Source organism: Dermacentor andersoni, chromosome 2 (assembly GCF_023375885.2).
Source record: "Dermacentor andersoni chromosome 2, qqDerAnde1_hic_scaffold, whole genome shotgun sequence".
Taxonomy (NCBI): Eukaryota; Metazoa; Arthropoda; class Arachnida; order Ixodida; family Ixodidae; genus Dermacentor; species Dermacentor andersoni.
Window position 1 is genome coordinate 69,905,960 of NC_092815.1, and position 27,775 is coordinate 69,933,734.

Below are 27,775 nucleotides of genomic sequence, written 5' to 3' on the forward strand. Positions count from 1 at the left end.
TTGCGGAGCGAAATATCCATGGAGGAAGGAAATATCTAAGCGATGGTGGCTGCATTCGTCGCAAAGCTTCTTTTTCTTCTTTCTCTCTCTTTTTTTTTTTTTTTAAAGTGAGGCGACCGCTTTTCTGGCTGATGCATCATGAAAGAAATCCAGTGCAACCCACCAGACACAGTGCAGGTGGTCCTCCCGGGCTTCTCATCCTCACGTGTTTCGAAATACTTAAAGCATATGCGTGCTTTCCGAACGGAAGGAGCAGACGAGCGTTAATTTGTTTGCCTTCTGCAACCGAAACGCTGAGCAGACGATCAGGAGCACTGCCTGATCTGTGGTTGGAAGTGCGCAAGCTCAGACGGCATTATTGATTTATCCTAACAGTTTGTATTATTTATTTTTTGCAAATTATAGTAATTTCAATTGCGTTTTGAGAGCGTTTTAGTTTATAAATGCATAAAGTTTTGCACAACGTGTTTCAATTTCGCGCGCTAGGCACGCTGGTCGATCGCAGCGTCACTTGGTGGCGTCATTGCAGAAGCGTCTCGTGTTCTCCCATTATTTTGCTATACGGACGATACACTGCCCCATTTCAGTACACCATTATTATGACAACAGCTTCTACGGTGTAACTGAGGGCGCGATAACTTTGTTTTCTTTGAAACTACCAACTTGATTTATATTACTTTGGTAATTTACAGGCTTAAAAGTGTTTATTTGTTAACTATTTGCTGCAGAAGTGGGCTCCTCCCTACAAGAGATTTTATTGCGGAGAAGCCAGCTTTAAAGACAGCTGTTTTTTAGCGCTTTTAAATATGCCTTATATACTACTTACCTTTAGTTTACACTACTGACCTCCACTAAAATTGCTTTCTCTTGTCGAAATTAGTGGTTTACGCAGGCACATTGATGACTTCTAATGTAGACGTTCGGTGGCGTGCCTCGATCGGTCATGATGTCCAGACTGGTCCTGACCGTCCTGCCGTCCTGATAGCGAAACCAAAATTTGTAGTCGCCGACAGCAGCGTTGTAGCCGATAGTAGTCAGTAGTCAATCCTAACATTGGGTAGATCCACGGGTAGAGCAACAGCCGACAGCAGCGTTATTAGTGTAGCCAGTGTCGAGGGCGGGATTTCAGCTCGCTATCTAATTATGAGTAAAGAAGCATTTTTCGGCCTTCTAAGCGGCTTAGCCCAGCGGTTGTATTACAGTGACCCTGATGCAACGGACGAATTGTTGAAAAATGAACTGTATCCTTCACTTTCGGATGAACATTTTTCCAAATTGGTCTCCAAGGCAACGACAGTACTGAGGGTACTTTTTATGCCGTTACCTGAATGGTTGTTGCGTAGAATTGCGCTGCGATATCAGTTGTAAATGCGAGAGTGTTATGCAATAATATAATCCAACATGTACTTTCGTTATCCCTTGGCAGCGTCACTAGAGGAACACTTTAAGGCTAGCGAATCAAAAACAGTCCGAATTCTATCTTTGTCATGAAATGGTCGATTCTTCAACCGTGAGGTTTTCAAAGCATGCTTTAACGACCATTTCAGACGCTTGCTGCGTCTAACATGGACTGGACACAGCTGGAGGCGTTCCTCACATCGCAGACCAAGCGACAGGAAGGCGGCCTGACTCGGGAGCAAGCGGAGTGCACTTCTCGATTCTGGAGAAACCACCGTGCGCGGGTGCGGGCCAGTGTTGTGGCTCAGAGTCGCTGGAATCCGGGCCTAGACTCGTGCTCGTGGAGGGTGGACCTCGAAGGCCCCACGGCGCAAGTGACTTTGGGAGAACTGCAGTTTCAGATGGGCAAGCTGGAACTCGAGTCCTTGCTCGAGAGTATCGCTGCTGTTCAAGTTGCCTTGGACAAACACTGCCCCAGAGCGAAGTGACTGATGGACTGAATTACAGATGACTGCAGGCGCTGCAGCAGTCATGTTTTATCGAAGTATATGAATACATGGTGTTCGAGCACTTTGCAAACATGCAGCTTGTAAACCAAGTAAGACGTACAAGAAACTGATTGAAGTGAAACTTGGGACCATATACTCATCTTCGTTTTGTGCACAGTGTCTAGTCCCAGCCTGTAATGATTACAATAAAACATTAGTATTTTTGAAAAGGCTAACAGGCACGACGAATTCTCGGACTTTGTTTTATCTCATGTGTGGTCCTGTTGCCGACTTGCTGCACAGAAGGATGCACAGTGATAGCACTTCGCTTCTCAAGGTGTGCCTTAGTGAACCAGAGTGTCTCACCTTGATGAGCAGTAAAATAATTTAGTAGTTGAAATGAAGGATTCACTGCGTGCTTGTGCTGGCTCCTAGTTTTATAAAACTGCTATTTTGCTTGGGTACAAGAACAGCTTCTGGAAATCAGCGTTATTTAACGCCACTGTCGCTGTTGCTCTTGCAACTGTTGTGCAATCTGCGGAAGCTTAAACTTGCCGCGCGCATAGCATACATGCCTGTGAATACTCTTAGCATCACTTGCCGGAAAACATTAAGGCTAGGCAGTAGCATGGGCTTCATAATTGATGCTGTTGCTGAGGGCTTCCATGGATATTCAAAAATTGCAGCAGAACCCATATGCCATGATGAATGTCGATGGTAAGCAGTTAACAATGAGGCGAAGTTACAACACATTGTATTGCCACCACAGAGACTCATCACATATGCAGCTGGGCTTCTCTCTTGCACTTCTCACTGGTCACGCTGGGTCATTCAGCAACACCGCTGCGAAGTTTCTGCGCAGCGCTTGTCTGAATATCTAAGACGCAGGTTCGACTCCGCCCAAGCATCGGAGAAATCTTACATTTTTTGCCAATGGACAGCAGTGCATACCAAGTGGCACATACTTATCCAAGTGGATGTTAAAGAGGTTCTTTGAAGTGCAGCACGTACCCAGTGATCGCTGGGGGACCACAATGCGCCGCAAAGGCTCCCGCCTTTGTCGTATACTGCAATTAGCTTAGTGTCTCCAGTACTCCGCAGTGGCACAGAAAACGCCAGCAGCCACACACTCCCGACTACATTTCAATTGCCGAGCACTGTACACAGTGCCACATACCCAGTGACCTAAGCTGGTTTAACAGTTTGTTTTGAACCCTGTTACCTCAGCACAGCCGCCCTCTGAGCTACCCTTTTGACCATGGACTACCCAGTGACCCAGGTTGGCAGTAAAACGATTTAGGACATAGACAGTTGGCTCCTGGAAAGTGTGTGAAGTACCATAAGAATGCTAATCGCATTAATAACAGACTCTTAAAAAGTGACAGGCATTAAGGCCATGTTAGAATGTGAATGGTAGTGGTTACATGGTAAATTTTCGACTCTTGGCTGAGAAACCAGGGTGGCTTATGTGCACTTAGTTCAGCACAGAAACTGTATGCCACATAGTTGCATATGTAGAGCAGAGCTATTGCAATGTACAGGTAAATTAAAACCCGTACAGGCACCAACTAACATGTTGAGCAATAAAATTGAAGCCTGTGCAGATGAATCCCGTCTGTTGGCTGCCACCTGAAGAAGCCTCCAGTATTTATTTTCCTTAATCAAATAATTAGCATTGACGTTGTAATTATACACTTGGCCATCTTAGGTTCTTGGGGCACATCTGAAAACATCAACTTTGGTTGTTTATAACTACTTTTTGCATGGCTTTTTCGTATTTAAAGGAAAGCAAAACTTTGAGAGCCAAGGCAACTGCTATTTGCATGCCACAGCAATGCTGCTTCTCTAATATTGCTGATGGCTAAGCTACCTGTGCTTAATATGGCTGCAGTACTAACACGATGGGGTGTTTCATCTTGATATAGACACTAAGTTTCTCGAGTCTCGCCTCTACCCTTAGTCAGATGCATCCAACAGTTTGCAATAGCAAACCAAGCGAAAGCGAAGTTGTCAAGAAACATGGCACCAGTTGATTTGCCAGCAGGCGAACCAAACAGTGGCATGAATGTAGCAGCTGCCTCAAAGAAAGGCTGACATGTTACAATTAGCCAGTTTCATAGCCAGGAAAACAGGCCAGCAAAGAGACAAGAAACGGGCAAATGTCAATGCTGAAGTTTGATATATTTCTCTGAATGCCACGCACATTCAAAAAGCAGGGCTGCAGCAACCCACCAACCAGTTTGCATGCAGTAGGGCCTGTTATTTAAACATCACGACTTGCATGTAACATGTTTCGTGTACGTATGTGTAAGCACTCTTGCTCAAAAGACTCGTTCAATGGCACTTCAACTGTGTAAAACGTTTGGCAGCAACTCATAAAACGCATGCATCCATCACAGTCCGAAATGCATTTGCCCCAACCCTACACGTACACAGCTGCAAAATGTGCTGCAAGCTCGCAGACGCCGGGGGCAGCCACAGGGATCAACGGACCAGTTCCCGGGCATATGTGGGCTGGGCATCTTAAGTACGCGCCGACGTTTACATAAAGAGGAACGTTTGTCAGCGCAAAGTGCTGCATGGTAACCAGTTTCTGTTTCGCGATGATGCATATACTGATTATATGTGATGCACAGATGCACCGTGAATGTCTCACTTTTCTGTAAGACGATTGTTAAGACGCTTAATACTCGCCTGAGCAAAAAACGCAACTCCCTGCAAGCCTTCATCGCTCTGCAATGCTGCACATCACGGATCTTGTACGCAACATTAATTTTTTTTTTTCTTTTAATACTCTCTTTTGTGTCTTTAGAATGCTTGGCTGTACACAAAAACTACAATGCACGGCAAACAGGCTGCTTAGAGGATGCAAATTGAACCCCTCCCCAAAAATATTTTTTTTTGTAGTTTTGCATTTGTAAACCTTTTTTTTTTCTTGTTTATCTGAGTACACTTTTTTTAAATATAGTACATAAAAAAATAGCAGACGACACAACAGAGAGGCTGGTATGTGAGCCAAAGCGCTGCATCTGGCCTGACGTGAGCCCCATCGGAATATCCTCCTTTGTGTGGGCCTGTCTTTTTTTTTTTCCTTTAATGCAACATTTCTGACGAAAAGTGCGCTCTTGTGGCCCGTTTTCTCGGGTGGGCGCAACACAAATGCCAGAGGGCGAGCTCCCAAAGGAAGGGGAAAAACAACTGAGAACAACAGAATGGGGCTGCCATCTGATTAAATCCATCCACCGCAATTTGAGTCACGCAAGTACATACATACACACACTTAATAGCAGGAACACACCAGAGATAGGAAAAAAATGGAAAAGAGGAGCAGTTGGCAAAGGGGTAATAAAAAAAAAAAAACGGGAGGGCAGCTAACAAAAATGCAGGTGCATATTTGTCTTCGTTGCGAAGTGGAGTGATCCGTAATCCGGTCGTCAACATAAATAGCCTATCGTGGTGTCTGCCGTCACGCTTTCCTCTTGCTCTCTCAGAGGTCAGCCGATGAGGTCTCGACGGGAGGAGGAGGAGGAGGCAGAGAAAAAAGAGGGGAAAGAGACAGAGAGCAGATCTCCAATGTTGACAAAAACAAAGAGAGGGTTGGGGAGGGCAGGCCACCTGCGGTGCCCATGCAAGTTGAGAATGAAAAGAGGCACACAGGAAAAGGAAAAGTAAGGGTGAACAAAATAAAAGAGGGGGTGGGGGAGGGTGATGAGACCACATGGGGAAGATATGGTGGGATGGGGAGAGGAGTGACCATCCAAGCTGGAATGTGAGGCCAAGCACCCCTCACGCACACCCGGAGAAAGCACAAATGGCGGCAAGAAAAAAAAATGGTGACACTAACAATCTTTCCATCCCCACAGCAGACCAGCAGCCAGCTGTGCAGGCTGTATGGAAGGAAAATAGCCCAGCACTGCTGTTTCAGCTGAGTGCAGTTGACATTCTATCTGGCCCCCGAGCATGGTGTCCCCACTCCCTGGAGAAAGGAAGGAAATGGGGCCTCCAGCCCAGAGGCCAGGGGATGTTTGCTCATACTTTATAAGCCAAGCTATAAGCAGACGACTTCGACTCATGGCGTGCACTCTCAACAAATTACTTTCTTTAGGCCGTAACGGGAGCCACATCAGAGTCACTACTCATGTGCCAGGCTTACTGGCATCTAAATACCTCTAATGATGTCTTCACATCCAGCTGATCACGGCTTAGGATAGAGTGCACCAAGCACCATGATTATGCAATCAGAAATCGTCAGTTTACAGTGAACCCAACTTATCTGTAAAAGCAAACAGCCCCCGAATGCAAGCATGAACACCAGTATGCCAAAGTGGAGGCCCATTACCAGATTGCACTGGCCAAGGTTTTCTTTTTTTTTTTTCAATAAATAAAATATGGGAAATTAAAATGCAGGGCAAAGGGCTGCGCCACTCAGCAAGTGATGAAATGCAGGCCAGCTGTGGGAATGGCTTGGTGTCTGTGAGAATGGATTTGTCTTCACAGGGGAATGAGGGGAACAACAGCTGGGAGATTGGGGAGCAGGAATGGGAGGACTTCTTCCAACTCCAAACTGAACAACATGGAGGCATCTAAGGACGTGGCGAGCAGTTGTGTTAGGACTTGGCGAGGTTCTGGGAGCGCGAGTCATAGTCCATCACCAGGCGTTTGATGTGTGCAAGCTTGTCGTGCAGGTACTGAAACTTTCGCCGAGCCTGCTGATACCGTGGATCACGCTTGCTCTCCTCGTATTCCCTCATGATTTGCTGCTTCACACGCTATGGGCAAGAAAAAAGTCAAGGTAAGGGGAGAGAGCCAGCACTGCAAGTGTACACAATGCCTAAGTGTCTTAAATTTTCAAATGGCGTTTATTCAACATAATGATAAAATTAATTAATGCTCCATGCAGTCCTTACCACTTCATTCTTATTGCTTATGAGAGTGCTACATCAATTTTCAGGTAACTGCAGGACCTACCGACCCTCAGTATTCAAAACTATATGCAGATCTGCCAGTAGGCAATTCAGAACATACATTAGTAAGCTTCAAGCATTCTCTAGCCTATTGCAGTATCCTCGGTAAATGTTTTTCAATTTCAAGCTTAGGCATGCCTTAAAGGACTGCCACAGATATGTTTGTGCAATATTTATCCCTCGGAACACTCCTTCCCAACCAGTGTCCAAAGAATCTCTGCTAAAGAAGCGGACATTTAGGAACATATATCTGCATGTATATAACAAGGCAGGTGTACTTTCGGAGGTCTGAGTAATATGAAAATGGAGTGCTATGATTATAACATGACGTAACACTGCATACACCAACCACAGCCAAGGCCTTCAAAAAAACAGGGAGATGTGGATAAATACAAGTGGGTGCCTGTGGACCGTTCACTGCATTCATCCCCACCTGTCTGCTTCCTCTCTACTGCCCATAAGCCGAGGAGAGCCTAACGAAGATCTTGCCGACTTGCCTAATTATTGCTGCCACACCACACTGCACCACATTGCATTAAGTTGTGTGGGAAGGCCCACGTATGGAATACGTATACCATATTTATTAGAATCTTGGCCGATAATTTTTTTTCAAATAATCATATTCCAAACTCTAGCGTCGGCTTAGATTCAAGGATTTTAACAAACGCGCCAGTTTTTCATTGAAACTGCTAAATATGATGCATAGCTAGCGCCATCTAGAAAAGTCAGCATTGCAGCCGCTACTAGCAGTGCCAGTAGCCAACCGTGCACAAACGAGGTCGCCATTTTGACCTGTGTCGTGTCGACCATATCGGTAAGCTTCTAGGCACTATAGTATCGGTGTGCGGCGTGATGTTATCACGATGGCACCAAGCAGGAGATGCCACTACAGTGCTGCTTTCAAGCAAAAGTTGTGATAGCCGCAGAGGCATCGTTGAACCTTCAAGCCGGGCAGGACTTCGGCGTCGACGAGAAAAATGTTCGTCGTTGGAGGGAACAACAACAGCAGCTTTTTGCATGCGCCGCAACGAGAATGGCATTTAGCGGACCAAAGAAAAGCCGTCACCACGAAGTGGAGACAGTTTTGGTCGACTTTGTTCGGACGCAGAGAGCAGCTGCCTTTCCAGTGACAACAGAAGTGCTCCAAGCGAAAGCTAGGGAACTTTCGAGGGAGCGAGGCCTAGGCTAACCTACATTTTTTGCATAGAAAAGGCCGTATAACTTTTTAGTATGTTACCGCGGAATCTGGAAAAGAAAAGTTTCCAGTGGCTTAGCTCGGCTATGCCAGGATATATGTTGCGAAAGCTAAGGCATAGCATGGTTAGCCTTGGTTAATCTTGATTGCAAGTCCAGGTTTGTCTTGTTGTGTAGCTATGTTGCGGCATTTAGCCAGTTATTCGACGCGCTGTTCGTCTGTTTCCTGGGCAATTCGTTTCCTCTTCATCTCGTTCCACTGTCGATTCCAGGCGTCCTCCTGCTTATCAGAATTGTCGCCGTTCATACTGCCGCCTCAACTGTGGTTGTGGTGCACGCAAGCTCTCCTTTTCAACCCTCCAACATGTTATCAGGCATGCGACGCAGCTGGCGAAGTGAGCGGAGGCGAGCACAACGACGAGGAATGCGGTGTGACGTTATACCAAACGGCAGCGGCGGAACACCTGTGGCTAAGTGCTACTAGAGGCGCATGCGCAGTACTGACTAGGAAGCGAGAGAGAGAGAGAAATATCCGCGGCGAGGCACGCGTTGTGACGTCATGTGCCTCCTCGGAGCACCACCACGGCGAAATCACAAGTTCGCGGCCAGTGAAGCTTTCGCTTTAAAGAAAAAAATTTGCTGAGGAAAGAAATCACTTTGTTGAATTTGGGAGTCCGTGACCAAAGGTTTCATGTCGAATCGATGATGTCTTTACACTGACAGTACAAAATAAAGCAAGCAAAGCTTTCACCTCCATTTCACTGGTGTGGCTGATAGCATTGCCAGCAGTGAGATGATGCTATCAGCCATCTTAGCTCACCAAGCTTTCCACCCGCCACCGATTACCTCCAAGGCAAGGTGTGAGAGCTATGTGAAGAAAAAAAATAAGTGAGCCACCGCACCACTTTTGTGCAGCACGTCCAATGCAACAGGATTTCGCCACATCACCAGCCTCGAGTCCAACAGCGCTGACGAGGAAGGGGTGAAGGTAGATGGGAGAGAGGCGTGAGAGGGTGTGGCTGCAACAAAGGCATGCCATGAGGGCCCGTGGATCAAAGGCGACTGTGTGTGGCACACAGGTGAGTTCCGACCACCCCCAAGGCTCGCATTTTTTTTTTCCTCGTTTATAAACTGGGAAACTTTCTGGGTCTGTGCTGATCTGCCATAGAAAGTTGGTCACAAACTTGATCTTAGACTGTATTACTAAAAAAAAAGATCAAGGATTTTCGAGGAGGGAAAAAAAAGAATTCCAGGATTTTCAAAGGTCTTAAAAACATACTTTTCAATTTCGCGGGTTTTCAAGTGTTTCAAGCACCTGTGTGCACACTGCATTTGTGAAAATATGGTGCGATGATCTACACTTCAGCCTGAATCTGAGCTGTAAATGTGTTCTGCTCAAAATCAACTCACATTCCACTGTTCTGTTCCTTCTCGGGCATTGCGTAGGCAGTCTTCCAGGTCACTGAATCTCTTGGATACAGATTCTATTGTGGAATGAAGGGCCTTGTACTCCTCATATTCGGCATTGAAGTCAGCCTTGTATCGACCTCTCTGCTCCTCACTTGTGATCTCAGTGTACTTCCTGCATGCAGTAAAAGAAAGCAAAAGGTTTGTAATTCACCCACAACAGACGCTAAGTGCATCCTAATGCATCTACAAATGCACTGCAATATTTAAGTACTACCAATTAATCTTGGTCTTTGGCGCTTCAAGCTGCCCACTCTGAAAATGGCTATAAGGTTACGTTCAGGTGAAGATAATGAGACTAGATAATACACAAAGTGGCTGTTACCAATTCCTTTGGGAAACAGGATACTTTGCATATGTACATCACTCCTAGGTTTACATATAGTTAATGTCTCTCATGTACAAAACATTATTATGTTATTGCTGTTTTATTTATAAATTAAGCCTGTAAATGTCAAAGTGAGGTCAGGCACGCAACAGAAAGCTAATAAATATCTACAGAAACAATACAGGCCTGGCAGTTAGAAAGAGCGCCTCATTCCACAGCTGACAGGCAGGTGAAATTGGCAAACAAATTTACCAATGCATGCGCAATGACAAGCACCACATATTTACAGCTGAACATTTTTATACAAGAAATAAAATAAGCAAAACTATCACATATAACATAAGATTTACAAATGTCTGACTGGTTTACAGGTTTGACTGGTTGTAGATTTGTGGCTTAAGCATAAAAAGCGTGAAATCTGCACTTACGTGACATATTCTGGAACTTGGTTTGTGGAATTTCGTGGAGATGGGGTAGCTGATGACACACCAGTGGCTGCCGAAAAGAAAGAAGTTGATAATGGTTTTAAAAGCGTTGATATGACCAAAAGGTCTCACATTATCTTAGTGGCGCTGAAATTATGTACTTTAGAAATCAATCCAATGTCACAAACAACATGACACAAACCAAGAAGTGTAGGCTCAAGACAGGACATACCAGTGCATGGACATGAAATTAACAAATTCAGGCACACCAATCCAGGTGAACAAAAACACATGCTCGGAGCAAAATATTTTCATTAATATGGCCTCTGAAAAAAATGTTTATTTGAATGGACACATATACATGTACAGAAATCCGCAAACCGAGCTGTAGCTTGGACCACCACTGCAGAAAGGATTTTTAGTGCACATACCATGCAAGTCTCCCGAGTCCCTCGAGTCTGGTGACGACCCAGGGCTGGAATGGCAGGTGAAGGGCACGTTCGTGACGGGCTCAGGATTGGGCAGCTGTGTGCGACATGGCTGATTGCCTGACGTGGACTCTGCAAGAACCCTTGAGTGTGGTGGCCGAGTTGTAGCACCATTAGTACAGAGGCTGATCCTCTGGCGCTTGCTGCCAGGAACAGACGATGGAGGCTCTGGACACGGTTCCCGTTTCTTAACCAAGAAACAAGAGAGATAACTGCATATCATTATAGCAACTACTAGCAAATCCATTTACAATGCCCGAATTTCTAGCAGACAACAGTCAGTCCAGCTAGCCAACGTCAACATTCACAAGTAGAAGTGGAAGTAGGATAAAGAGTAAGTAGTCTGCAGTTTAGTGCATTGCTGACAGGAACCAGTTTCATCTGAATACATGAGACACAAATTGTGTACCATCTACAGCACTAGATTTAACAACCTGCGTTCTCTCGTCATAAGACTGCTGAACAAATTCAGCAGGACCAAGTTCTTAAAGAACAATGAGATGATACAGCAACTGATTCACGAATACAGTGATGGCGTCTAGTGCCTCGTAAGTGTGCACTATTTGGCAGGAGACCCCCATCAGCTATTGATTACAGTTAAACCTCAATATAACGAAGTCGGTAAAATCAGACATTTTCTGTGTTATATCGAAATTTTGGTGTATAGAAATCAAACCTTTTATGCAAATAGTAAGTACAGTCGTCAATAGATTTTTCCTTATATTGAAAGGAGCCACAGAATTTTCCAAATTATTAGCCAATAGAGAAAAGCAAATTAGAATGAGAAAACAAATCATTTTTATAGATTTAGGAGTCGGCGATGAATGATACAGTTTCATGCCACGTATGTCGATGATATCTTCACATTGGTGGTACGAATTAAGCGAAGCCGGCCGCATTTTCGCGTGCACTCCGCGCCCAGCTGATAGCGTTGTCCCAGTGCGGGCAGTAGGGAGCGAATACTTCGTCTGCCTCTCCCACCAAAGGGTCACCAAAGCTCGAGATTACGCAACCTCCAACACTAAACGCGCAGGAAGACAGTTTACATCTCTTTGCACACACGGCAGATTACCCCTAAAGCAGGGTGCATGGCTGTGTATGCGCTCAGCCACGCTTCCAGCCATGCGCAGCCACGGCCCACACACGCCCCAGAAATCGAGACGTGTGCCAACCTAACCCCACTCCGCCCCTGTGCGCGCACGCTTGATCGCGTTACCGCGAGTTCGCCCCCCCCCCCCCTCTCTTTGCCTTTTCTCGCGCGGGAAAGCGTCACTCTGAAGCCACCATCTTTTCATCTCACCCTCACACACTTTTACTCGCACCTGAAGAACACAGTGCGCGGAATGCGATAGGATCTTATCACACTTTGATTTTATAAGGAACATGTCGCGTGTCTCTTGTCGCGTGGAAGCAGCCGCTTATAATTCAATCATTTGACCATCTGCGTCCACAGAAGTTTCCATTTATTGTCTCGGCATTCCTTTGTGGTGCAGTGAAATTTTATTATATTGAAATAGCATACAAACACACTTCGTTATATTGAGGTTCTAAATATATGGTGTTCTTTGGACAAGGGGTTATGAAAAGTGAAATACTTCGTTATATCAAGAATTTCGTTATATTGAAGTTCATTATATTGAGGTTTAACTGTATATGCACTGCAGTTCCAAGCATGGCATGCAGTCATTGCTCATTGCTGAGTACCCATCCCAGATTTGGAATAGACAATTTACATCACAGCAAGCAGCTGCAAAGAACTTCACTCAAAAGTTGTCCAAGCAGCTAAATGCAGAAAATGGTTTTTCTGTGAGAAAAGCCCAAAACAGAGGCAAAGTGTACAGTGTACAATCCACAACAATATGTAATGCAAGAGCGTCTGAAGCATGCGGCATATCCGCAAAAAACAAAGGCAAAAGTTTGCTTCCCAAGGGATGGCCCTACTCATCCTGGACTCTATGTATGTGGTGCTAATTTTCAAGCACACCAGCAGTGATGGTGTAAACATATGTTAGTAACTGTCAAAATGTTAAGGATCACAGAAGCTTACCTGCACACTGGGTGACGTGCGTGACGTAGGGTTGTGAGCTGGAGGCGAGTGATGACCATTTTCACTCGGAGGGGTCAAGTTGTGCGGCCGCATTCTGAAATGTGATTTAGTTCTCAGCAAAGCATCTGCTACACACTTCACGGCAATGCATGCTGCTGGAAAAAATAACTCGGCGTCGCAATGCTTACATATTGTAAAGACACAAAATGCATTTTAAATATGTAATAAAGGCACATTAGTTAAGTGGACCTTGAAACGCTATTTTGAGGCAGAAACTGCCTGCTGCACGACATTTGTAAGCAATTGTTAAATAAAAAACTTGCTACTGTAAAAATGACAATTTTTCTAGTGTTGTGCCCAAATACATGCATGCTGATCCAAGCAAATGTTCTGAAGCGACCTAATGAAGCAAATTATTGCAATTCTGTAGCTCAACTTTTTTACGGCTTTTTTTTTAAGCGTTAGCTGCAGAAGCTTATAACTAGTGCCTGAAAGCTATCACAAAATGGACTTAAATACAATAACTTTGCTTAACTTCAATGAAACCACTAGGTCCTGCAGACCAGGTTAACACAAATGCTTCGATTTATTGGTACCCAGTAAAGAAGCATAAAAGATTGATGGTGCAGTTTACACACATAATGACGGCAACATTAAAATTGTCGGCGCAACACCGCAAGCATCTAAGATGCTTGCAGGAGCCCAATAAATGCATTTTCTTCTTCATCAATGTAGCCTATTTTTTTAAATTATTGTACGTATCCTTTTTTTTTTCTGATCGGGGGGTCGACTTATATTCGAAGTCGACTAATATATATGGTAATAGTATATATCACATGAAAAGCTTTAAAGGTGTGAACCTATTTACCACCAAACAAGAGAAGTGACATGTTTCTACAACCAGAAACCACAGCGCATCACTTGCTCTCACAACCGAAACATAGTACGCCACATACTGGAAGCACAAAGGCACACAAATAATATTTCATTCGACATAAGCTTGCATCCACAAGTTGTGCTTGTAAACATATAAAGTAGTCATTCCGTAGAAAGCACTGCAGATCAAAAACAAATGCACAGCGAAACACTACTTGCGCTACTTCCACTCCATCTGCCATGTATGAAACAGAACTTAGGTACACTGCAAAAAACATGGCACCTTTTCATAGCATGTCACCGCTGCCAAGCAAACTCCTGTGCACCGCCACTTGACAGACAAGGAGAGGTTGCCAAGATCAGCACATAATGGTCTCTAAGAGTGGCTACCAGCTGTCAAACTTCATTGTACTTGCTACTATATGGCTGACAACAAGCGCTCAAGTGTGGTTTGGCCTCCAAGATTGCGAGCACAATCCCAGCTGCCATACTACACGACCCCTGCTCATTGTCAGCCAGTTGGTGGCACGTACCACAGACTTAGCCTGCCACACCCAGAAGACAACGAAAAGGGGCAACGCACAGCCTTGTGGTTTGTCAGGAGAAACATGGCACAGTTCCACACGGAATATGATGTATGGCATTCAACAATGTTCCAATAGGTTTCATCAGGTTCCAACAAATACCAACAGTCGGTACAGCCATATTTCAGATGCATCATGCAGGGCATAGGATGCCAAGTTGTACCATGTGTCTGACTTATTTGGCAGCAGCTGACAGTAATCAAGTGTTGGCTCCAACTTCCAACATTCAGCAACTGCAGTAGGCTCTGAACTATGCAAGGAAAGCATAAAGTATAAACCCCATGCAAGCGATCTTGCACGCGACAACGACAAGCGACGCGATGGAGATGGCTGTCGCGTTCGCTCGTCGCCTACAAGTTGCACCCCATGCGAGCGATGACTTCGAGCGACGTCTCCCCAGTGTTGCCGGTATGAGGGCAGCAATATAGGCGCCGAAACTAGCGTGACGCGTGCTTTATTAACTTAAGTTGATGTATTTTACTGTAAAAAGCAGCATAACTATTTCTGAAAGTCTTGCAGTAGGTTCTTATCCTTGCACGTATAAAAATTCAATCGTTTGCTCGTTCCGTGCGACAATCGGAAGTGCTGGAGTTATGTACATCCAGTTCCGGCTTTGCGCTATTGGCTAGTCGCTCATAGCACTTCCGGGCGACGAGCGACGAATTCTAGATTTGCAAAACGGAGCGATCGCGCGACAAGACCGAGCGATCTGTTCAAGCGACGGCCCGATCCGTCGCGCGAACCCATCGCTCGTCGCTGTCGCGCACAAAATCGCGCTAATGGGGTTTAGCCTTAACAGGTAGTGAATTTACCTCTTGACCAACTCCTGCTCCTCGGGAGTGTAGTAGGGCCAGTCATCACACACTTGATTCCAGGCATGCCTTGCTAAGCAGTACGAGTTTTCCTTGAGCACTGCAACTTGGCTTAGCACTGCTGAGAGCCCCTTGCGGTCCTGCTCCTTAATGCCCTCTGCACAGGTGGGAAGAAAGAGCATCCCAGACTAATTCAAAACAAAGTAAAGGACAACGGTGCTTGCCCGCCCTGACAGGACAAGCAGGGCAATTTGAACCTTAAAATTAGAACGTACCTTTCATAAGACGTGCTAAAAGCTCCGGCTTCTTGTATGGCCGCAGGGCGAGCAGATGGATGACCCTCTCCCTGCAGAGGTGAGTAGTCTTGAGAACCATGACATGAAGGCAAGATCTCAAATGTCAATCGAAATTTCAGCTTGCATTCTTTTCTTTCTTTTTTGCCTTAGAATGACATTAGAACTTACTGCGAAGCATAATGTAGAACGCCTAATGTGTTTAGGATTTATGCATGGGACAAACCTGTACGACCGCCGAACAATTCCTGAACGGCTCTCATTTGTGGGCACGGAGTTGTGGCTTTGGCCAGTGGGCTTCCCAAATGTTATTCGTGGGGGTGAGGACGAGGGTTGACGAGGTGGCACTGAGATCTGTGGCCGCTTCACCTTTACTTTACGTCCTGCAAAAAACAGAGTTCAAACAACTGTATCACATGCGGTGCTTGTTGAAATAAAGTCCATCCCACTAGTTTGGTGGAACAACCATTACAAGAAGACAAGATCAAGATGATCAACATGGCTAAGGCTTGAAACAACACCTGGAGACGTATTCTCAGAGAATAATTTTCAGAGATATCACTTTCAGCGTGTGCTGATTGACTGGCTGAGCAAAACTGCTCGAATACTCCAACACGTCGCATACTACGACGCATGAAAGTCAGAGTATTGCCAAAAGTGATTGTCCGCAAACACTGCATCTGGGCTAACAATAGGCACCATAGTGAAGGACTCCAAATTAATAAATCAACCACCATTGTGAGTTTCACTACGCCGCTGCTGACATAAAGGATGCTCATAGGGGCACTCCTTAAAAAGAATAAATGGCAACAATGAGTGCAAGCACACATTTTCATATTTTGAATTTCTTTTCCCATGACAAAGTGGCTTAGTCCTCACCATGGAGGAGCATAAAAGTCACAGAAGAAGATAAAATTACACATCTGGGACATGGTTGTGAAGATGCCATAACATCACTTCTCAACAAACCACATCCTATAACATGCCTATATATAGTAGTCTGCTGAATGACGAATTTTACGGAATCAGCATTCACAGTTCCATATATTAAAGAAATCAACTTTGAGAACCATCTACAGCACTTCCAAACAGCAGACTAGTAAAACCCAGGTTCAATGAAACCCAGGCCCAGGTTCAATGGAAAAATGGCAAGAACTAGTGGCATTACAGTGCTCGCAGGGAGTACTTTAATGTGCATTAAAACTTTGGTAAGCGAGTGTTTCTAAACCCAGCCCTTTTGAAGATGTGGCTGTCACAAGCGCTGCAACTCAGCACCAAAACACCTGTCACTGACCTGCTGCAAGACAAGATAGGCTACTGCAAGAACAGAAGCAGAGTTTTCTGAACAAATTATGCAAGAAAGCCCAACAGTTTGATCAGCAGTTCTATCAATAATGCTGAAGTAGGTGGAGCACAGAACTAAAGAGGTTGCTAGCATACGCTTAATGTGCACTCCCTTATAATACAGACAAAAATAGCAAGCACAGATTCCCTGTATGCCACAAGGTCCCTGCATAAGGTGACTGCACTTATAATTCATTCAGGATTTTCATTGTTTCATATTGCTGCCTTCAATTGAAACATGTGACAGTCACTGTCAGTCAACTGCCACGGCAAGGACATGTCAAACAATCAAGACAAGGTTCAACAAAAGTACCGCTAAAGGAAAGATGACCTTTATCATCTCTGCAATAGATGGCTGGTATAGGGTAGGAGAAAAGAAAAATGAAAAAACATGTCCTCTAAAGAATTTAAAGCATTTAACACACAATCTGACAATGTTTTCACATGCTTAGAAAAAGAAAAAAAGGGGAAAAAAGGAAACTTACCTACATACGGTGATGTCACTTTAATCACCTTGGTGCTGTGGGGAGAAAATAGAATGATTAAAGAAACTAATTTGAATACTATAAATCCCAAAGTAAAAGTGGTTAATTATGCAAACAAAGCAATCACTTTGGTTTTTCACTACAAGCAAAATAATGTTAAGTAAGTCGTATGCATGAGTGAAGCGGCAACGCCCAGATACTTCCACAATACAATACTCTATCACTATGTATGTGGTACTCAATGTTGCATTTCTGTCAACATGAACAACAGGGTGTGTCTACAAAGGATTGACCTATGTTCAACCTCTGTACTTCAATGTTTTCTGAGAAAATAACACAAACTGAAACACTATTTCCATTGTTAACATATAATGCACATGCTCCAAGGATTTGAGGACAGCACAAGAGATTATTTTTACCACTACAGAGATTTCTTTAATGTTTAAACAACCAACAAGTACATTACACACAATAAGCAAGCATACATTAAAATTTATCATGGAAGACATGATAGTTGCAATAATACAGCAATAATTATTTTTCAATATATAACAATACTTGAACACACTCCTAGGGTCTGAGAGAGGCATATCATGTTCCTTCATGCAACTAGCCGAAATGGAAGCCAGAAAGCAAGGAGTCCCTACTAATGTGTAAATTGTAGCTGCAGCTTTTCAATTTAGTTAAGAGGTACACTACGCTTGCTCTAGATAACCACACAATTCAAACGACACACCTAGTGCTGTCTGGCTCCTGTTCCTCTGTGCTGGGTTGTCAATACAGCCACTTTGACTACTGCCCACGTTGAGATTAACTATATGTGCACTAGTGCCACACAAATAATTCTGCTGTGAAAATGGTACAACACAGCACGATGAAGAAATTGCGGTCACTGACCAAGTCAAGGTGAAAATAACACAGACGTTTCGGGACCCGTACATGTTCCTTGATCACGCTAAAAAAACATATGCGACAAACCGGCGAATTTTGGTTACGACGTATTGCCCGTAGTTAGTTCTGGAGGAAATGTAGTCAAGAGTTCGACGAAAGTTCGTCTGGTCAGGTAAAATGATGATGAAGAAATTGCGATCACTGACCAAGTCAAGGTGAAAATCACACAGAGACGTTTCGGGACCCGTACAGGTTCCTTGATTACACAGTCAAGGTGAAAATAACACAGAGATGTTTCGGGACCCGTACAGGTCCCGAAACGTCTCTGTTACTTTCACCTTGACTTGGTCAGTGACCGCAATTTCTTCATATCATGTTACCTGACCAGACAAACTTTCGTCGAACTCTCGACTACAAAACATAGCATGTTTGTAGCATAGTCACACTAGTTTCATGTCCATTTCAAGTCGGCACATATCCTGCCAACTTCATGCTGCGTTTTGAACAGTATCCGCTTGCCCCTTCTGTTAAAATCACTCATATGTTCATTCAGCTCACCCTGCACTGCATGAACTCGTCCACAGCAGTTAAGTGGCTGATCTCAAGCAAAATAAGCCAAACCGCATTCGTGCAAGGCATGCACTACCCCACCTGAGAGCACTGGAAGGGCTACAAACTTTTTCTGCCAGCGCTGTATGAAACAAATGGCAATACATAGATGCTGTCACTGTGAAATGGTGAAAGAAACTAATAAAATGCAACACCTTCCAATTGGCTCAGGAAGTACAAGGAAATCGAATGAACATTCCTTATTTATTCTAAGGCATTCAGCACATATAGCCTAATTTTCCTGGCCTCCTTTCTATCCCCAGTCAAAAAACAAGCGAGAGAGAGAGCAAGGCACATCCGCACCAATTCTTTTTGCTTTCCTGCTCCACAACCGCCATTTTGACGCGTGTCTTCTCGTAGCTGTCCTCACTGGCATGGATTTGCATCTTGTGCAACAGACAGCCAAGGGACTCGAGGGCCCTCTGGCCCATTTGCTGGACGCACTCAAAGCTGCCCTGAGGTGCATCCTTCTCTAGCGTCGACACCCCAAAGCCAAAGCGCTGCTGCTGGCCCCCTTGTGACGGACGAGGAACTGTTATCACCTGCATGACACAGCCACGGTGGCCCCCCGAAACATTTCAGAAAGAGCCAGCAACAGCTTCTCAGCAGCTATCTGTAGACAATGTTCAGTCAAAATGTCACAACATATCGATGGCAAAAAAAGTCCTTCACAAAACCATAAAGACACTGGATCAAGTTTGAATGCTTCATGGCATGAACAGCAAAAGCACAGTGCAGGTCTTCACTAGACTTTGTGCTGTCTCGCATGCAATCTATCATCATACTACGATCATACTACACCTACACTGCATGAAATAGACACAAAACCTCACTAATACAGATCTTCAATACTATGTCACTATCCCATGCGCATCTTCAAAAAGTGAAGCACAATGTGAAAACAGTGAGTCAATTTAATTTTGAATTCACTCTGCTTACAACAGGTGGCCCTAAAATAGAGCAAAGAATCCAAATATAGTTATGCTGGAGGTTTTGGTGAATAACGGCCAGATTATTACGCAGAGATGCTATACACTAACTAGTTTGAGCTAAATAGAAAGTAAGGAGACTTTGGGGTCACCTTGGGCTATTGATTAAAAGGGATAATGGAGGGTCTGTTTTATCCCTGTATGCTAGCCCAGCACCATGCTAATACAGTGACACTGGTTTTGTCATAGTTATTGTCTTGGGGTCTCAACATGTCTCTGGGCATCATGCCAAATATTGCCCATGTTTCTGCTTGAGCAAAGTGAACAGTTGAAGGCCAAATGCATTGAAGTTTTGGGTAATGTCGAAAGCCTAGCATCAGATTGCATAGATATAGGGCGGCCTCTGCAGAGGATATTAAGTTTAAAATATGAGTGGGTGCATCACAAGAAGCTAGCAAAAGTAGATATATTTAAAGTAGACACTGGATTCTTTTTCTTTAACATTTTTAATACACCGGCATTAACCACTTGTTGGGAATAATGTAGAACATTAAAAACCAGCCTGACTCCTCAGCATGACTTCCAAAGTTAGGCAGCAGCTGTGGTGTGCTGAAAGTCTTGGAGTCTGTGGACTGGGCTTTGCATAATCCACTAACGACAAGGTACATACACAGTCTGCTTGGCTGCTATTTAAAGGCCGTTAATAAGAAGACCAGAAAATGAAGCAGCCGCCACAACTCTCTCGTGAAACATCGGAGGCTCTATTAATGTTACAACCAACACATTCATTTACTTCTGTCAGCAATAATGAGGTCAGTAATGTACATGCTTACAGTAGAAAGTCCTATCATTTAATCCTGGTACTGACCACTCTAACATAATCTGAAGATGAGGTCACAAAAAGCGACAGAGCAAATGACAGGCTCCTGGGTGAACTCCAACACATTTGAAAAAATAAGATAAAGAAATGTTCAAATGCCATGCCTGTAAAGCAGCTGCACAATGATCTCCTGAAAAGCTGGACACCTATGAACTCAACTCCTCTATACCCTGCCTCACTAAAGCAGTGTCGCACTGCGGATTATGAGGAAAATCTGACATTGCAATTATTCAATCAGCATGAGAGCAATGGAAGCTACTAGCTTTGGCGTGGCATAAGTTGACTCGCACACAATGAGTACGAGTTCATTTCTCCAATTCTGTTTCTTTTTTCTTTGTTCTGCCCGCTTCAAATTGCATTTAACTGTATCTTGGTATTTTTATACTATTGCCACAAATATGCACAGAATTTTACACGTCCCTCTATGTCATATACTCTTTCATGCAACAGTCTCGTACAGGCCTGGGGGCTCTGCCATTGGTAGTGAGCATTACAAAGTTCATGAGCGAAAAGTTGAAGTTTGCGGCAGTTTGTACCATGTGCAACACCTTTGGTGACGAGTTCCATGTGGAAAGTAATTATGTGCTCGTGGCACTTCTTCCAAAAAGAATACACAGTCAGCTATTGTCATATTGCATGTTAAAGCCATCACCCAAACTAAGCCAGCGCTTGTACTGCTCATCGATCCCATACAGGTTGATGTGCCGCTGAAGAAACCTACTTGTAATGCCAGTGCTGCATTTACTTCTAAAGTTTGCTCAGTCCTGGAAGGACTCTGGTATGCTTTAGAAGCCCTGCTGCTAGTGCCATCTAGTCAAGGGCTGAATTATCATCGAGGCTGTTTGCATGTAATGAGTTGATCCCAGGTTTAAAGTCGGTATACAATAGTAATGGGCAACTTCAATGCAAAAGTGGGGGAAAAGCAGGCAGGTGAACAGGCAATTGGCAACTACGGTGTCAATTCTAGAAATGCTAGAGGAGAGATGCTGGTAGAATTCGCAGAAAGGAATAAGCTGAGAATAATGAACACCTTTTTCAGGAAACATATCAACAGAAAATGGACCTGGAAAAGCCCTAATGGTGAAACAAGAAATGAAATTGATTTCATACTTTCTGCCGATCACAGCATAGTGCATGATGTAGAAGTGATAGGTAGGCTAAAGTGCAGTGATCATAGGTTATTGAGAGTTAAGATTCACCTCAATTTGAACCGAGAAAGAGTAAAATTGGTCAAGAAAGAACAGGTCAACTTAGAGGCAGTAAGGGTAAAAGCAGACAAATTTAGGCTGGTACTTGCAAACAAATATGCAGCCTTAGAACAGAGAGATGATGACGACATAGAGGTAATGAATGAAACCATAACGAGGCTGGCTTCAGAGGCAGCAATTGAAGTGGGAGGCAAGGCACTACGGCAACCAGTAGGCAAGCTCTCCCAAGTAACAATGGACCTAATAAAGAAACGACGAAGAATGAAAGTGCCCAACTCAAGAGATAAGATAGAATTCGCGGAACTGTCAAAACTGATCAACAAAGCGAAAATAAGTGTTATTAGAAACTATAACGTGAGAAACAAGACTGAAGAAGCCCTAAAAATGGACGCAGGCTGATATCAGTGAGAAGGAAACTTGGCATAGGACAAACCAAAATGTATGCACTGAAAGATAAGCAGGGTAATATCAGCAATCTCGAAGGTATAATAAAAGCAGTGGAAGTATTCTATACTGACCTGTACAGTAACCAGAGGACTCAGGAGTACTCTATTCGAAACAATAATGAACAGTATACAGAAACCCTCCTATAACTAGAGATTAGGTCAGAAGGGCCATGCAATGCATGAAACTGGGAAAAGCAGCAGGAGAGGATGGAATAACAGTCGATTTAATCAAAGATGGAGGAGACATACTGCTAGGAAAACTGGCAGCTCTCTATATGAAGTGTCTATCGACTGCAAGGGTCCCAGAAAACGGGAAAAATGCAAGCATTACACTAATACACAAGAAGGGCGATGTTAAAGAACTGAAATATTATGGGCCCATTAGCTTACTCCCAGTATTATATAAAATATTTACAAAAATAATCTCCAATAGAATAAGGGCAACATTGGACTTTAGTCAACCAAGGGAACAGGCTGGCTTCAGGAAGGGATACTCTACAATGGATCACATCCATGTCATTAATCAGGTTATTGAGAAATCCACAGAGTACAATAAGCCTCTCTATATGGCTTATATAGATTACGAAAAAGCATTTGATTCAGTACAGATACCAGCAGTCATAGAGGCATTGCGTAATCAAGGAGTACAGGCCGCTTACGTAAATACCCTGGAAAATATCTAGAGATTCTACAGCCAGCTTAATTCTACACAAGAAAAGTAGGAAGAGACCTATAAAGAAAGGGGTCAGACAAGGAGACAATCTCTCCAATGCTATTCACTGCACGCTTGGAAGAAGAATCCAAGCTATTAAACTCGGAAGATTTAGGAGTAAGGATCAACAGCGAATACTTCAGCAGCCTGCGGTTTGCCGATGACATTGTTCTATTCAGCAACACTACGGACGAGTTACAACAAATGATTGAGGACCTTAACAGGGAGAGTAAGAGTGGGGCTCAAGATTAATATGCAGAAGACAAAGATAATGATAAATAACTGGGCAAGGGAACAAGAGTTCAAGATTGCAAGTCAGCCTCTAGGGTCTGTGAAGGAGTATGTTTACCTAGGTCAACTAATCACAGGGAACCCGGACCATGAGAAGGAAATTCACAGAATAAAAATGGGTTGGATCGCGTACGGCAGACATCGTGAGCTCCTGACTGGAAGCTTACCGTTATCATTTAAAAGGAAAGTATACAATCAGTGCATTTTACCGGTGCTGACATATGGTGCAGACTTGGAGACTGACAAAGAAGCTTGAGAACAAGTTAAGGACCACGCAAACAGCGACAGAATGAAGAATGTGAGGCATAACTTTAAGAGACAGAAATAGAGTGGTTTGGATCAGAGAGCAAATGAATATAGACGATATTCTAATAGACATTAAGAGAAAAAATGGTGCTGGGCAGGTCATCTAATGTGCAGATTAGATAAGCGTTGGACCACTAGGGTGACAGAATGGGTACCAAGAGAAGGGAAGCGCAGTAGAGGACGGCAGAAGACTAGGTGGTGCGACGAAATTAGGAAATTTGCGGGTGCTAGTTGGAATCAGTTGGCGCAGAACAGGGGTAATTGGAGATCACAAGGAGAGGCCTTCGTCCTGCAGAAGACAAATAGGCTGATGATGATGATGACATAGGCAAAAAGGAGGGAGGAGGTGGAAGAAGCCACAGCTTTGTGCAGTACCTTTATTACAAGAAAGTAGTGTGTGGACGTATCAACCGAAAGAAATACCTCCTACAACATCTTGAATTTTTTAAGTAACAAAGCAGTAAATTGTGGAGAAAAAAGCAACAAGATAGAAGCAGTGGAAACCAGTAGAAAATAGAGGAAGCAAAATTCACATTACAGTGCTCTGCAGAAATGCTCACTAGTCACAGATTTACATACTTTACTGCCTAACTACTGTCAAGTTGCCACTAATGAGCATCAGTACATATCAGCATATAATCTTTAAGACCCCAACGCAGTGCCATCATACATTCCCCACATAACCTTTCACTGCATTTCACTATTATCAAAATACCAGTATAAGCTTTCTTGCTCTCCCCTGTAACTTCAATATTAATAACATTTAGTGCACTTTAAGAAGAGCTCCAAACCAACAAAAGTATGCATGTGCAACAGAAGCAAGAGTTGGAATTCTTTTCAGCAAGATTGGCAATTGTTGCCAGTGAGGTGTCAAATGCTAAATGACATGTTACATTTCTTCACTTGATGCAGCGATTGCAAAAACGCTCATTCCTAAGCAGGAAGCCTTCACAAATATTGTCAAAACATAATAGCCGACACTCAAACTACTCAAACCCAACACAGTCTCCAAAACACTAACTTTTGTGCGACAGGAAATATATATATATATATACAAACTAATAATAATGGAATGTAACCAGTGAAATCAAACACAAAAACAGAAATCATCATGGCAATATTCCTCGCAGTATCACCAGCAGCAAACATCAAGCACTGATGCATGAGAAATTTACCATAGCATTTGCTTCCTCCTCTTTCCTATCCTGTCCTTCTCTTCTTGTTGCTAGTGTTGGCTGCATTCTTTCACCTCAGTACAAGTTTATTAGTGTTTTGTACACCATATCCACCATGCCACAAGGTGACAGTGTTCTCAGTGCTTGTACATCATTGACATCTTCGTGGTACAGCTGACTGGAGCATCAATTTTCCAAGGTGACAATCCTAGGGAGCTACTATGACAACAATCTACCTATGAGGCACTGTCACAAATGCAGCTGGAAAGTCCGTATAACAGCCGTTTTTGTAAACACAATATATCCTACGAGGAGAACTAGTTACCATACAATGACATGAAGAATGTAGTCTTCAAACACTGCAGCAAATAAGTAGCAAATCCAAAAGCCATGAGAGATTGGTGATAGGTTGTCATTAGATGCAAAGTTTTGGAAGATTTCTGCAGTACTCAAAACCAAGTTCAGCAGCACTCATTTTACTTTCAACAGGAGCTACAGAATAGAAAGCACTGAACTGGCCAAAACAGTGAGCACATCTCTCGCACTGTGACAGCTATTGAGGAGGCAAGGTAGCAAGCCCACGCAGTTCCGCAATGACTCAACGAAAATGATTCTTGTATGAAAGCGCGCGGTTGAGGGGGGGGCGTAGGGTGGGGGGGGGGCACATAACGGAAAGAGAAATGGGGGGTGCGCATGCAAGCAAGTCTGCTGTGCTGCTCCTGTTGCCGGGCGACTGCAACAAGGAAGACGATGCTGCTGCTGCTGCCACCGCCGCCGTCTCGCGCTCGGCGCGCTCGCCCAAGTAGGTTAGGAATTTGGCCCCATTTCGCACACATGCACAGACGAGGCACGCGCGCACCAGCCGGGTGCGCTGAACGCGCGCGCCGGTCCGACGGCTTCGACGGGGGCCACCGGCTGGTTAGGCGGCGGCACTCCACCTTTTCATCTCTCGAGCGCGCGGACGTCGACATGAGGACGATGTGCGGCCGCGGTCCTTGGTGGTCGTCGTCGACGACGACGTACGAGAGGAGGGAGGATGATGCCTGTCTGTTGATGATAACCGTTTAGTGGCCCTTGCTTTGCCAGCCAACCCCCTCATGCTTGGGGAAAAAAAACGATCGAGCGTGGCCGCTCTCAAGGAGCTGATGGGGCCAGCGCCACTGCATCGTAGCTCGCTGCGCTCAGCGCCTGGAAAAGCGCAGCGTCCTTGAACGAAACCTGTCCCTTGTCAAGGCCGTAGTAGCGGCAGCAGCAGCAGCCGCGGCAGAGAAAATCCAAAACTGCCCAGCGTCAAATAAACTCTTGCAATGCAAAAAAGCTAGCAAAGCTATCGGGCTACTCTCTCTCACGCTTGACCCCCCAACCCCCTCCGCCACAGTTCGCTTATCCCGTCCTTATTCACTGCCATTACCCGAGCTGCTCAGCTTCTCGTGGGGTCACTTCCCAGCGAGACTGCGGAGGAGTGGCTAGCAGTGCGATGTCCGAGGGCCTTGTTTATGCTGTCCCGTCACCGGCTTCCCCCGTCAGCGCGAGCGAGGCAGAAGGGCGTGCAGTGCATCGAAATTAGCTGCCTTCTGCGTCGTCGTGGTCGTGCTGACGACAAAGCGCGACATAAACAGCGTTTTCACTCACCCCTTGGTTCCCTTCAAACTGTATCGACGGCTTCTGCGTGCACCCGCCCTGTTGTACAAGAAAACAGAAAACGATGCGAAAAGTATTAGTCAAGACTTGATAGAAGCGATTGGCGAGCGAGCGAATGTTGGTCGCTCAAGCGTTCGTCGCCGCACGGCAATCGCCCAACATTGCTCGGAACCACACACTTGGTGTGTGCGACGGAAGGCACTGACGACTGCCAGAGTACGACAGAGTCAGTCAGGACGCAAGAACGTCGCCTCAAATAAATGACATGCATGGGCGGCAGGATGCAGCCGTGTTGACGACGGCTCCCGCAACGATTACGGCTGCTAGTGTTCTCACGTGAGGCAATCTTATCGAGCCTCTATCAGCCGTATTGCATATGCTGCTGCGGTGAACATCGAGCCACAAAGGAGGGGGCAGTTATCGCAGGCGAAAAATAAAAAAAAGAATAATGGAGCGCCTGCTGCCTCGACGCGCCGACAACAAAAATGTCCCAAGTGCGCAAAGGCAGCGCTCGCCGCTCTGCCTTCGATTCCCGAAAAGGAGGTTACGGCTGGTTCGTGTTAAAGCAGCTTGTCGCAGCAATTGCGCCACAACTCAGCGTGAGCACACGAATGGTCGGACATCGGGACAACATTCGCGTTGTTGAAAAACAGTTCACAGTGCAACAAGTCAAAACTCAATACGTGGACGCGAACGGCATCATTTGCAGAGCGTTCACAGCAACTCGATGTCAGCATCAAGCGAAGCAAAAAAGAAAAACGCGCCTTGTCAAATCAAGTCACCGCAACAGGACGAAGACCGAGGCAGTGATTGCCGTTACCAAATATGAAACGGACACAAACGACATGCTGAAAGGACAAGTTTTTTTACGGATATTTTTAGGTGGCGTAAGGCGAGACAACAGCTCGACTGAAAAGGAGACAAGCGGCCAACATCATATCGCACCAAGACACACTCGCGAACATATTGTGATGTTTAACAATAACAAGACAGCTTCAGTAGCACATTCAAAGTAGCTGAAACAATAAATTATGACCGCAAAAAAAAAAAGAGCATCTTGTTTGGTAACTAGAATAATCTGCTCCAACAGCTGTTTCACCGTCCACAACTACATCTGGCAAACAAACAGAGCTAAAAATACAAAAAGACATACTGACCTTGTACTTTAAATATTCCTCAATAGATCTCAGCGCCGAATCTGTGAGTTTAACGAATATAAGCGTTTTATTTTTCGAGTAATTCCCCTGTGAAGACAGACCATATTGGCTCCCCTCTACCAGTGCCGCCATTTTGGCCTTTCTCGCTGAACATCTGATCCCGTGATGCAATGCGCGGTCTACGCGCAGCTTTGACGTCGCAAGCGCATTCTCTTCTGTGAGAAAACGTGTTATCATTGACGTCACCAACATGAAAAACACATGTAAAAATTAAGAACGATGCGTTTCATAAACAAATTTCGACAACACCAATCAAAATTTTAAAGCACAGACGACT

At 44.6% G+C, this 27,775-nt stretch overlaps 2 protein-coding genes across 3 annotated transcripts; one reads left to right on the forward strand and one right to left on the reverse strand.

Moving 5' to 3' along the window:
- Positions 1-1,047: 1,047 nt before the first annotated feature.
- Positions 1,048-2,122, forward strand: LOC126541886 (COMM domain-containing protein 1-like). Its single transcript, XM_050188849.3, has 2 exons — positions 1,048-1,305; positions 1,548-2,122. The coding sequence occupies exons 1-2, from the start codon at positions 1,144-1,146 to the stop codon at positions 1,884-1,886; spliced, it is 501 nt and encodes a 166-aa protein (XP_050044806.1). The 5' UTR covers positions 1,048-1,143; the 3' UTR covers positions 1,887-2,122.
- Positions 2,123-4,046: 1,924 nt separating this feature from the next.
- Su(Tpl) (Suppressor of Triplolethal) lies at positions 4,047-27,590 on the reverse strand. 2 transcript variants are annotated; one of them, XM_050188848.3, is made up of 12 exons: positions 27,439-27,590; positions 26,273-26,320; positions 18,997-19,235; positions 17,194-17,228; positions 15,591-15,747; positions 15,347-15,417; positions 15,072-15,228; positions 12,800-12,893; positions 10,696-10,939; positions 10,268-10,334; positions 9,455-9,626; positions 4,047-6,655 (listed from the first exon to the last, which is right to left on the reverse strand). In XM_050188848.3, the coding sequence occupies exons 1-12, from the start codon at positions 27,568-27,570 to the stop codon at positions 6,494-6,496; spliced, it is 1,578 nt and encodes a 525-aa protein (XP_050044805.1). In that variant the 5' UTR covers positions 27,571-27,590; the 3' UTR covers positions 4,047-6,493. The 2 variants fall into 2 exon arrangements, with proteins under 2 accessions (XP_050044805.1, XP_054932971.1); XM_055076996.2 differs by lacking the exon at positions 26,273-26,320.
- Positions 27,591-27,775: the final 185 nt, after the last annotated feature.

Bases quoted from the DNA above. Each gene is read 5' to 3' on its own strand.
- LOC126541886 (XM_050188849.3), top strand. From the start codon at position 1,144: ATGAGTAAAGAAGCATTTTTCGGCCTTCTAAGCGGCTTAGCCCAGCGG. The intron at 1,306-1,547 runs GTACTTTTTATG...CGACCATTTCAG, and splicing joins AGGCAACGACAGTACTGAGG to ACGCTTGCTGCGTCTAACAT.